This window comes from Molothrus aeneus, chromosome 1, assembly GCF_037042795.1.
Source record: "Molothrus aeneus isolate 106 chromosome 1, BPBGC_Maene_1.0, whole genome shotgun sequence".
Lineage (NCBI taxonomy): Eukaryota > Metazoa > Chordata > Aves > Passeriformes > Icteridae > Molothrus > Molothrus aeneus.
The window spans coordinates 21,209,541-21,222,743 of record NC_089646.1 but is presented as its reverse complement, the minus strand read 5'-3'; the positions used below and the strand labels follow the sequence as shown (position 1 = coordinate 21,222,743).

Below are 13,203 nucleotides of genomic sequence, written 5' to 3'. Positions count from 1 at the left end.
CTGGGCACGCTTCCCAGCTTGCTGGCCGGATGGGACAGCAGCCGACACTCAGCCATGGGTGGCTCAGGTATGAAATTCATTAAATTGGAAATCAAGGGCAGGAAGGTCTCGACACAAGCAATCCAGGTATGAATATCTGTTCTTGTACCTTGAGTTCCCTTGTTGGCTTTTGCTCTCCTAAGAATAAAATTGTTTGGGAAACACTGTCTGCAGATTTTAGGCTTTTCTTCTCCTTTGGTAGAACCTGAAACTAGTCGAGCTGTTAAAATGTTTGCAGTTTCTGAGCTTAGTTGTGGTGCCAGCTTTGTATAGATAAATATAGAACCTGTGGCATTTTCAAAAGCCATTTGGAATAGCTCTTCAATTTAAGCACTTTAAGCAGAGATTAAACACATTATTTGGGTTTTCTGCCGAAACAAAAAAAATCACTTGAAAAATTGGCAGAAGTACGAGTTTCTTCAAGTGACAAAGTTCTCTTCCCCAAACTGAGTCTGGCAATTGGCAGCTCTTTAAAAAGACAATTTTTTTTTCTCTCTCCCTTCCCCTACTCCTTGATTTCAAAATAACCTTCAAGGCAAAAAGAGCAGTCCACAGCACCATAAAAAAAGAAAAAGAAACTGATTAAAACTTTGCTTGAACAGAATGCTTTGTACTTTAACAAACTTCCATCAGATAAAACGCTACCACATTCCTGCAGAAGAAATCACCATATTACAGGAAACTGGACACACACATTCCTCAAGGAATTTCCTATTCAAAGTCCTACTGAAGAAACTAAACAGCAATACAAATGAAGGACTTTATTGAAATCACTTGGAATATGCTATGAAATTTAATATCATATAATATAAGTGCAAAATCCCCTATATTAACAGGATGTGACACATGTGAAGAGAGGACATTAATATACATATAAATAGAAAAGCTAAAATATGTTTGACAGTGATATATTAAATGGCTACATAAATGTGACCATAGTTAGGAGCATATGTAATTTTGTTCCCCTCTAGCAGTATTTTCTAAAGCATTATACATAGTAAATTGCCTTTAATTCTAATCCCTGCTTTCTTATACGTAATAAAAGATGTGTAGAAATATTGTAGGCACAAGCAAAACCAATGCAACAGATGTAAAACAGAGGCAGAAGCCAGGCACTTATTTGTTCTTGGCTGCCAGAGGTTTACGGCTGATCTTCTTTGACTTGTCATTGTTCTTCTTTGGAGGTTCAGGGTTTGCCTGCATGTGTCTGCCATAAAGACTGTAAGGAAAGGAGAAAAAAAAATTGTGATACAACCATTAAACACAGACTTTTACTCTGCAGCACATTAAACAAAGCATCTAGTTACTAGGGAAGAAAAAAGGTCTTTATTTTGTCTCAACACACTGAATTTTCTATTAGCTCTCAAGCTGCAGTCATTAACATTTGGGTTTTTGTGACTTTTCAGGGGAGTAACATCAGGGAAGAGCAGGCTTTTGGAGCAGTGAAGGAGCAATCAGTTTTGCCTTCAGAAACTAGCAACCTTTATTCTGCAGTTATGGGATTAAAGCTCAGAAGGCTGCAAGGATGTGTATTCAAGTAGACAATGACAAAAATTGGGTTGAACTGGAGAGATAGAGTGCCTGCTTAGAGCAAAGTGAGCATCATCCCTAACCAGAAAACCCAGGGGCTTGATAATGTGACAGAGAGCAATGGTGTCACAGCTGCCTTTGCTGCTCACACATGATTGATAGCACTGGGACAGATACCAACACATCAATGCCACATTAGTAAGTACCACTGATTAAATGTTGACAAAGTATCCTACAATTAAGATGGCTAGCATTCACTGTGAAGCTAAATGGACTACATGGCTGAAAGGATCTTGCTAAATATCACACAGTAATTAATAGATAATTTATGAGTAATCCTGATTAGAATAAATTAAAAACCTACCCAAAATAAACACAGCTCAAACTTAACTTCACTTATTGACATAAAGTGCTTTTTGAAGATGCACATTGTGGGTTTTGCTTGGGGTAATTTTCTTCATAGTGGCTGGTATGGGGCTGTGGTTTGGATTTGCATTGAAAACAGTGTTGACAATGCAGGGATATTTAAGTTATTGCTGAGCAGGGCTTGCACAGAACCAAGGCCTTTTCTGCTCCTCAGCCCACCAGCGAGGGGGCTAGGAGTGCACAAGTTGTTGGGAAGAGATGCAGCCAGGACAGGTGACCCCAACTGATGCAAGGCATATCCCAGCCCATACCACATCCTGCTCACCATAAAAAGCTGGGAGAAGAAGGAAGGGGGGATGTTCAGAGTGATCATGTTTGTTCTCCCAAGTCACAGTTACATATGATTTTGGAGGTCTTTTCCAACCTTTGTGATTCTATGACTCTATTCTATTTATTATTCTAATTCTATGTCGGAATACGAAAAGTTACCACCTAATTTGAGCTTTATGTTGCTGTATCTGGAAGATACTTCAACCTTGGCATTCCTGGACTGTGGAATGGGATTAAAGCTTCTTGTGGGGTGAAGAGGCAGTGCTTGCTTTCACCTTCTCAGCAGTTGAAGTTTTACATCATACTGCTAAGCAGGCTGCTGTCAAGGTGTACTGTAGCCAAACAGCCTTGCTCAAGGAAAATACAACTGTAAACTATGACATTACTTCACCTTACTGAAATTTTATGTGTGCCATCACCTACTGTCAACAAGGGATCAGGTGGCATTTCCTGATGAAAGCAGAGAGCCCTGACCCTCTGCAATAACTACATGCTTCATATTAGCTACAATACACATAGTTTTATTTTATTTCTGAAGAGACAGAGCTCCAGCAGCACAAGGCTGTATTTTATCCAAGTATGTGTATTAATCAAATATACATCCTAAATAACTCCTGTTTTGGAAGGTGTTAAGTGAGTTGAGCGAGGGAGTCCATGGAAGGAGATGGTTCAGTATTATGAAAATCTATCACAGCAGAAGAGCACAGAAGTAAAATTCAAGGAGTTGTGCCATCAGAAACTGACCCAGGATAGAAGAAGTCAGGGAACAAGCAGCATCCTGCTCTGAATGAATTGCAGTGCAGCATTTGAACCACTTTCAGCAGTAGTTTTGTAACTCTCACAAGATAGCACTAGTTAGGTAAATACAAAATCAACCTTCAAGCTGGTTTTCGGCTTTTTTGAAGTCCCTAGGTGGGACTTAAGGCACTGATTAACAGAGAATCCAGTGATTCACTGTATCTGAGCATAAAAATCTTTTGTGGATAGGATCAGAAGTCCCCTATCACTGTCCTGTGTTCCACATCCTGCTGCCCCACGGCTCCTTTGCCCTGTTAGTGCCAACCCAAAGAGGACTGAGACAGCTTAAGTGGCTGTCAAGTGTTACATACCCTCCTTTTGATCAAGTTGGTTTAGGCTCCCCCTTTTTGCTTTGGAAACTTTTTGTAAGTTTCCCTTTCAGGTGCTCCTTCTGGCATTCATTCTACCTCTCATTTCCTTCTTTCTCAGAGCAAATGCTCAAGCATGTGGACTGTTAGACCTCAGAAGAAAAAGGGTGTGGTGGGAATTCTACTGACTACACAGATGCTTTCCAAATGCAGGAAATCTGAATACTGACAATTTTGAATGAACTTCAGAGTTCTGGTAAAGTCTGCTTGGGTAATGCCTTTTGACTACAAAAAGAGGTCCAGAAGCCACAGCATGCATTAAGCAATAAAAATACCAACTGACCCGAGATATTTTTGATATTTTTTTGATATCTGCTCCTTACAATATTCAGTGCTATTGATGCCCCAGCAACTCCCTTTGTCCCATGCAAATACTACATAGGTAGTAATAGATGTACATGAGTTGAAGGCATCTACAGCGCTTTGACATTCTTTTAACCTATTTTCACATCCAACCACTTCTATCAGCATGAGCACCTAAGTTTCATCCAGCAAAGTAATTACTGGGTTTGAAATAAGAAAATCAAATCAGTTTCCTTGGCAAAATGACAGGAGTTTCAATGCACATGGCTATCCCAACTGAAGATGAGTGCTTTACAATCTTTCATGGAGTCTGCTAGTCAAAGAGCAAGGATCAGATATATTTAGATGGTACAAGCCTTCACACACGGGGTCTCTCTCTCCTGTCTACACACATCAGATATGAGGAGACATATGGTCTCACAACAATATTTAAATACAATAATGACTGTAATAATGCCTCTGGGACAGAATTTGCCTTCTGTTACACTAGGGAAAAGAGAATTCACAATTCGCAATTAACTCCTGGTACAACAACAAACACCAGGTTTATAACTCCCAGGGGAAAAAAAAGCTTCAGGAAAAAAAAAAAAAGGAAAATAAAAACACTAATGGAGCTTATCTGCACAGAGAAGCAATTATCTGACTTTCACAAGAACCTATAACCCTTTAGTTTTAAAAGATGTGAAGTTTGCATAAAGTCTTCAATAATTTCAGTACTTAGTAGAAAGACCCAGAAACAGCTGTAGCCAAGCCGTACAAACTAGGTACATGCTCTTGTTCTGCATGAATGCAGAGTCACATGTGTTAGGCAGAGACACTTGCACATCATCCTGGGCAGCAGAGGTCAGCTGAAGACATGCCCACAGACAATTCTGCTGCTCAGCTGACGGATGGTGATGTGCTAGAGGATGGCACCTTGACACAGCTGTTTGCATGACCAGACCCTTAGCCAAGGCAGATTGTCTCCATAAACACACAAAAGAATTTTGACACAGACTGTGGCTATGGTTTCAAGGCAGATTTGTGAGATAAGTGCTGATAACACGTTCATGGCAGTGCCTTCCCACTAGATATTTTGAAACTTCATCTGTTCACAGCGCTGGTACAGCTCTGAGCAGAACACTACACACAGCTTCAAGGCTAAAACCTCTGCTGAAGGACAAAATCTGGAGTGCAAACAAATATTTGTGATGTTTGCAGTTTGATAAGTCAGAAGCTGGCTACTATAACCACAGCTCACAAACTGCAGAACCTTTGTAGACCGAGCAGCTACAGTATAGTAGGCAGACTTCTCATTACATAAAAATTAAAGGGGAGATTACATACAAGACTGAAAGTGCAGAAAGCTCTCAGACAGAGACTCTGAGAAGCTTTCTTTCCTTGTATATATTTTTAAAAGTATCTTTCATGAAAAAAAAGTTTCTTTGTATGCAGATGTAAACATGAACAAAATCTTCCTGAATTCTGCACCTGCCCCACTGGAAGTAACAAATGACAGCAGCATGGCTGCTGCAGCAGCAAAACGAACATCAAGTGAGAAAGATGCTCATTAAACTTCATCATTCTGTCTACTTTAATGATGCTTTTACTTAATAAAAATTCCCTAAAGTAGTTGCAAGGATATTAGGCAAGGTCTCTGGTTATGTATCAGGGGTCTAAGCTGTCACTAGCAAGCATGCAGTTCAAGAGAGGCATTCCCAAGAGGCGAGAGTGGATACAGCTTTCTTGTAATAAATTCAGAGAGAATCAATAACCTCAGCTTCCCACATTACTTAAGCATTTAGGAAAGTAGGTGATCCTTTTAAATTAAACCACAAATTGCTAAATGTTGCAATTTACAGCATAAGATCAGGCATGGAACCTTGTAACTTGAAAGCATATAGTCTTGCTACTAAAATCTCTGAACTTAAAAACAGAACCATAGTTAAAATTCTTAAATTCATAAAGGTCAAAAGAGTCACTTTGAAAAACAAATTCAGCACAACTACCTCAATTTTTCTCTCTTGTACAACAAAATGCTCACTAGCCATGGGCTAGAGAACTTGTGTAAGCTAGGGAACTATTGCAAAGTGTTTGATGCACACATTGATTTTTTTGAGTTTAAGCATTTTGAAAGAGGATTTCAAGACTGAGCCATGAGAAATACACTGGTATTTCACTTTATGTCTGTAACAGATCTGCAGGGTGAGTATGCAGTATAAAGAGGACAACACTGCTAAATATGGTCCTGGAGACATGCTCCCTCCAGCCATGTACTGTAATCAGGGAAACAAAGGTGAAATATTCCAGCTCTGCTTGATTTTTCAAAAGGTGAAGTTCAGAGTCAGGCAGATATTTAGTGCTCAGACCAAGCCTCAAAGTGGGTATTTACAGGGACCTCAACAGAACAGTCCTAAGCCCCAGCTGATTAAGCAGGAGAAGGGGAAGGCTGAATCAGTGGTGGTATCACTACAAACCCAAAGCTGAAAGAAGTGCTTGCATGACTGATACATGCTGGCTACCCTGCACTAGTCACAGTGCAAGTGCATTTAGAGCTTTTGCCACACCAGTTTTTGCACAGCTAATTTGTTGCTCTGGTGTCCCCTCTGAGTGACTGGGACTGATCTTTTCTATGTGGGAGCTGCTAACATGTCATCCCCTCAAACCACATATTCTCTCTCCCAGGAAAGGGACAGATAATGGGATTTAACTGGTCAGTAATGTACCAGTGAGAGAAAAATTGCTATGCAAGTATCATATTATATTGGTAGTTCACCAATAATGTTTTTAGTTTTTGTGATGTAACTCAGAAGATCTCAGTGAAGAGGAACACTGCATGGGAGAGTGAAACCAGTACCTGTTTTCCTTACACCCAAATAGCAAACTGCAGCTTTAGGATTCTTAATAAGGCAAACCAGACACAAGTGATTCATTTTATTCAGCTAATTTTTTTCCCTTTGTTTTCAAGTGCTCTGAGAGCAGATGGCAGCAATGCCAGCAATGTCCATCATCTGAAGCTCTTGCAAGTTTCTTCAGAGCCTCTCAGTTCTGGCCTGTCCCTGGCTGTGCAGCTCTCTCCTGCTCCACGATGGAGTCAGCACTGGCTCAATGAAGGGGGCAGGTGCTGGCAGTGCCAGGTGCTGGCAGTGCCACGTGCTGCCAGAGCCTCTGGGCCACTGAACCTCAGCTCTCAATGTGCTGTGAAACTGCTCCACTATTTTTAGGTTTGGGTGCCTTCCTCTATAGCCCACTGCCACTCTGGGATGCTTAATGCTTCAGACAGCCCCAAATCCATACACACCAGAGCCCAGCCCTGAGATACTCCCAAGTGTAACAACCAGTGTTATTTTTCTGTTCCTTCCACCTCCCTCAATTATCTTCCATAACCCAAAGTTCCTGCAGACTTTGCCTGTCACTATTCTTCCTAATTCCCCTTAAGTCCTGCATTTCACCTTTTAAAGAGACTTTCTGCAACACCAGAAATCCCTAATATCCTCAAATGCTTTTTTTTGGTCTTCACCCCATAGGGACTCGTTAGGGGAACTGATTATCTCTTCCCATCTTGGATTAGCTCCTTCTTTTTCTTAGCTAGTTTCATTTTTTGGAGCACAGATTAGGTAAGAAGAAGAGGATTCAGCACAGGTGGAGAGCTAAGGATTCAAGCCCATTTCTCCCAGTCAGTGGAGATCTGGCTAATGAAGCCAGTGGAGTAAAGAGCTTTCTGGGTGATCAAGTACAAGTGTCTGCAGGGAGATTCTTAGCTGCACTGCTCTGTTAAAGATTTTCACCAGCTACAGAGGACAGTGGGTAGCTAGCTGACACACAGACACTCATCTTTAGCTATTTTAAAATGCTAGATGGAGTCCACCCAACCACTCCCTCTGTGTTCCCACTCTGCACTCTCACAAGCTGTTAGCTATCTTACATTAGAGACTGCTGAGTCACGCAGTCCAAAGTTGACTTACTCAGAATTCCTGCCTAAAAACACTCCAAATCTCAACAAGCAAAAAAAAGTACTCTGCCAAAACTTTCTGGAGCTCACTGTTTCAGCATCTGCGTAGAATGTGCAACCTCCAAAATAAATCCCACGTGTCTCTTACTGGCTACTTCACCATTCAGTTTTCCACAGGGCTCCCTTCTACTGGACCCCTCTACCCCAGTCTATTTGCTGCTCTGAATACCTGAAGAAAAGAAAGGCTCAACCTCTACATGCCACATTTCCCACCCTCTATCCCTACAGGTTACTGTCAGAGACAGACCCTGACCAGAGGAATCTCTGGCCTCAGCTCAGAGATCCCAGACCTGATGTGTCAGTGAGGGGAGATTTGAGCTGAGGTAACTATGATTCACAAACACTTGCTCTACTACTGGGCTGGCAACAGATGCATAATTTTAATTCTGCCAGACACATTTGCTCTTAAAATGGTTAATTTAATCCTTGCTTCTTTGAACTCACCATCTTGCATGTTATGGGGAACTAATGTCTTCTTTTCCCATAAAGGAATTCCAAATAGGTGTTAGGTATTTCTTTAATTAATACACAGTAATAAAAGAAAGCCTTCTCCTTATATTCTCTGAGGCTAGCAGCCTTTTGAAGCAAGTACTCTAAATGTGAGGCTTGTTAGGGAAGCACAGCTGGAAGCTCATAGAAGCCTAGCGAAAGAAAAAAGATTTCTTTTAAAGAAAATGTAGAGGCCAAGATTTGCAAAGCTGGCTAATGACTTTGCATACCCAACCTGAATGATCTTACAAGAAGCATGGCTTTTGGCAGACACAATTTTGAAAGCACAAGGAACACTAACATCTCGTTTCTGAAAGACCTCTCCCCATACCCAGGGACCCCAGCACTGAAAATCTTCAGCCATGCTACAAATCCAGAGAGACACACAAGGGGGGCCTCTATGGAACTGTCACAAAGACAGAAAGGACAGGGCATGCTCATTCTTATTTCTTTCAAAACAGAGACAAACAGGAATTAAGATTTCATCTAGGGAATCTATTATGCTGATAAAACACCCCCCAACTAGGCCAGTATAATGAAACAGCAGCTTGAGAGCACGAGGGAGAGAACAATTCGCTTCTGCATGTGGACAGTCCTACCAGAATATTTCAATTATGCATGATTTCTCCCCTGGGACTCAGATCTTCAAGTACATTCAGGAGGCCTGATCTCGTTTCTCATGCTCCATTTTGAATGGAGCAATGAGTTGTTCAGCCCACATGTGCAGACCAGTCCCTGAATTCATGCCAGGCATGAAAAAACAGCATAGGCCAGAAACTGAAGTTCTTAAGGGTAAGAACTGCCATGGACTGCAGTGGAATATTTTCCTACTTGCTTCCATAGATGAAATAGTGTTTTCTTACTTAGGACCAGAAAAAACAATTTCATGCCAGATGCAGGCATCAGTTTAAACTCTGAGGGCTGAGGTATCTACTAGAACAAATGGCATCCTACATCTAATTCATCAGAAGCAAACAGGAGCCACAGAAACTGCAGGGGCATGCTCAGCTTCTTTGGCAGATGCCAGCACAGGTAGATGCAAATAAAAATGCACCACTAAGAAGGAAAAAGACAAGCCAAGTGAGAAAGAAGTGTGTTCAGTTTACTAAAGTGATCTGTATCAGCCCAACTCTTATCTTCATGTATTCGTAATTTGTGAGCATGAGTTAGATAAATCAATAGCTGCTCTATTTCCCCAAACCACGTTGCTGGGACAACATTCAAGGCCATTTGCCTGATCTCAAACTAACCCTGGAGTTAGGCAGCAAACACAGTACAGAAAACATACTGACATGCAGCACAGACATCCTCCTGGAGACAGCTGAGCACAGTATTCTTCATTCTTATGTTATTTTAATGTTGTTGTCTGCGTGGAGTCCTTTGGGCTTCAGTAAAACAGTGCTCACTTTCCTTTCTGAATGCTACACTACTGCTCAGATAAATGCCCTTACATAATCTTTATTATTGATTTATTACATGCATTTTGCTGTGTACCTGATTAACATTTAAAAAAAAGGAAAACAGAGGGCAAAAAATAGCTAAGTGCAAGCTAAGGAACTTTCTTTAAGTTATTATATGTCCAGCAGGTATGTATTTCTTTTCCAGTAACTAGACAAGGTGTACCAATAAAATGTATAGAAGGGACCCTGGGGAAATACTGATACGGAGAGTCTCTTTTTCTTTTTTTTAAGCAAAATTGCAGTGTCTGAGTTAATCTGAGCCTGCTCTGCTGCACACTGAGGATGGCCAGTTTCACTGGCAGTAGCATGGAGAACATTCAGGAGACTGCAATTCCCACACACAGGGTTTAATCAGCTGCCCTGCTCTGCTGGGCTGGCTCACACACCTCTCCCAGGGTGTCTGCCTCTGCCATCCCAACTGCCTGCGGGGCCAGCTCTCCAACAGATCCTTAAAATAAACATAAGGATTGAACAGTGACAAGGGACACAGTGACAAGGTGGGGAACTCAACCAAACTAACCCGTCTGAATCACCTCCTCTGAGACCCTCAAAGGGGAAGGAGGAAGTCCCAGTCCTGTCACACATTCCATCTGTGTGACCCAACACAAGAAACTCCGGCAGGCTCTGTGAGCTCTGCGGACCACTGTGTGAAGGGAGCACAGGATTTACTGTGGGATGCTCAGACAGAGTTTTGGGACTGAACAAGAGTATTTAAGGATTATATAGGACTTAGAGGTTCTTATGAGGACAGAGCAAGAGTGAAAGTGAGTGACCAAGGATGACAGAAGAGAACAAGTGCAGGGAAAAAGAGACAGGATGAGGCAGGGAATAAATGAGGTCAACAGTGTGCAAGCAGGAGGAGGTCAGAACACTTGACTGGCAGAACTCTGTGCCAAATCACCTTGACTTTGTCCTCCCCAAATCCTGTTTCTAGCTGTTTTCTACGTGAGTGTGCCCTCTGTTCTGGCAGCATGCATACATGTCGTCCCATCAGCATGTTCAAGTTCAAGACAGATCAGCTGGTCAATAGCATGGACTGATTCCCATATACTGGAGTGACCAAGGGACTCCAGGATCAGCCTCCAGAAAGACTCAGGGGATGTAGGCTGATGAGACTGGGTCTGGGGGCTTGATATCTGAAACATCGAGATTGGGGAGCCAGGTATCAGAGGGATCCCTGACACAGGGTCTTCCCAGAGCATTGCAGGGAAAGGTATTGAGGAATACAGTCTGGCTGTTTGTCTTCTCTGTGTTTATGTGTCCATCTGTCCCCCCATTATGCTAATCTCCCAATGGCTGGCCATGTGTATAAACGTGTTCTGAGACTGTGGGCAGCCTTGCTACTGACAGGACAGGAGAACAGGGATATGGAGCAGTTACTCACTGCCATCAGTGAAGGACTTTACTTGGTTCCTCCAGGACACTGGATTTAGCTGCGTAAACCATTACCAGGAAGAGGGTGAAGAATAGAGGAAACTCACTTCACTTTATGGCAACACTGCAATGAAAATGTCACTTTTTGACACAAAGTATCACCTACAAAGTGCTACATCTCAGACATTGCAATTTCACTTGGCCATATGAATTGGCTTTGTTTAACTCATAATGGATACACTTTGCAGAAAAGCTGTTCTTGGACTGTTTTTGAACACGCTTTAACAGGTCAGTGCAGGTCTTTCCAGTTCCCAAACACAGCCCTTTCACCTACTCCCTGCCCAACGTGGCACAAACATGCCAATTATGTCAATCTTACAGACACCTGGTAAGTTGTGCTCTGAGAAACCAACATACGTGCAAAGGAAAAAGGTGATTCAAAGCCAATTTCAAAATCATTGCCATCATATATGCTAAAATGCTGAAATATTGAGAGCCAAAGAATGAGTAGTTCTATATGGAAACAAAACATATCAATACAATGGTTTTCCAATTATACAACTTTACTGTGGAAGACCAAAGATGGTCCCTCAGAAACCACATAACAAAATTATACAGACTATTCACCTAATTTTCCAGCCAGTTTTGAACAAAGCATCACAACCTTAATAATTGGCAAACAATCACTGGGTTTTAAGCAAATCTTTGGTGATTTTCCATGGCTTTTACTGTGCCAACAAAGCTGTTCCAGAATCTTTCCAGGAGGGACCTATGCTATGTGGCAGCCAATAATCTTTATGGCAACACTGCAATGAAAATGTCGCTTACTGTAATGAGCAGAGATCATAAGTTAAGCCCCCAGCTACCTTTCCATTATTTTTCATTAGAGTTTTCCTGGCTTTGCTATGCTTCAAAGTACTCAGGGAATTACTCCAAATGAGGCTTACTAGTCAGCTCTTCATTACTCAGACCACACTGAAACTGAGCAATCAGCAAACTGAACCAGCTCCTGAGTAACACAAGACAGTAACATTTGCTTGAATGTTTACCATTTCTTTTTTAGTTTGTCCTCTTTCTTAAAGCTCTGTTCTGTAAAACAAACTTGCCCACAGTTGGAGGCGGTTCTAAAACAACAGGAAAATCACATAGTATTTTTCCATGCCATTAACACCTTGAGCAAAGGGTTGGGCTTCCCTTCATCAACCAGAAACAAACTGTGATATAGTCATGTCTTCTTGACAGTAGTGTTTTTCCAAGACTTGTGTTCCATAGTGCTAGATGAAGTGGGTGAGATAAGAAGTCTCACCCACTATGTGAATCCTCACCCTTTGAAGAATCCCTAATTTATGGCAGATTTTACACTGGCTGCCTTCCCTCTCACAAAGCAAGAAGCTGACCAACCTGCTCGGAAAGAGCTGTAACACTGACATCATTTAAGTTCTGATGTCATCCAATCCACACGACTTCCCAAGTTACTTTCACTGTCTTCCAGGGCCCACAGTGTGAAAAACATAAAGCCTTTTGAAAGACTTTCTTCTCCCCCAGTGTCTGTCAAGATGAAATGGCAATACAGCATCAGCCTGATTTTGATTTCAAAAAAATCAATACAAGTTTTGCTTCTGATTTCATTGGGTTCAAGGTTTGGCCTTTAAGGTCAATTATCCATGCAAGCTTAAAAGGCAAACTGCAGTTGCAGTGTGGCTCACAAACCCCAAACTATGTACAACAAGTTATGAACAACATCTAGGCTGGCTATGAACAGTGGAGTGAAAATTATGCTTTCTCATGAAGTGCTAGCAATAGCTAAGGCCAATGAGTCACACTGTGACTTTTTAATGCACACACTGACCAAAATAGTTTCTTTAGCAAGGAAAGTGGGATTATGCATACTGATCTGGTTTTGCTCAACATCCTTTTGCTGTAGGTAGGCAGCACTTATCCTAAATTGCTGGTGCTTACAAATGCTCATGAGTTAAAGGAAAAAACATGGAACTTTACTGCAAAGGACAAGAACTAGTTTACTCATCAGATATTTGCAAAAGGCACCCACAGGAACCTTCAAGCATGACGTAAAATAAACCAGTGATTCCACCTCCTTCTGGGAAAGAGGAAAAGGAACAGGCAGTTGAAAACACTTGCACTGAATCAGTCTAAG

The 13,203-nt window shown here is 41.7% G+C and overlaps 1 protein-coding gene across 2 annotated transcripts in view; it reads right to left on the bottom strand.

Moving 5' to 3' along the window:
* Nucleotides 1–785: 785 nt before the first annotated feature.
* The window catches only part of RSU1 (Ras suppressor protein 1), a 102,168-nt gene continuing 89,750 nt past the window's right edge, over nucleotides 786–13,203 (bottom strand). For both annotated transcript variants that reach the window (XM_066562457.1, XM_066562538.1), the window contains exon 9: nucleotides 786–1,258. In XM_066562457.1, coding sequence (XP_066418554.1) covers nucleotides 1,156–1,258 — 103 coding nt within the window. In that variant the 3' untranslated portion in view covers nucleotides 786–1,155. The remainder of the gene's footprint in view (nucleotides 1,259–13,203) is intronic.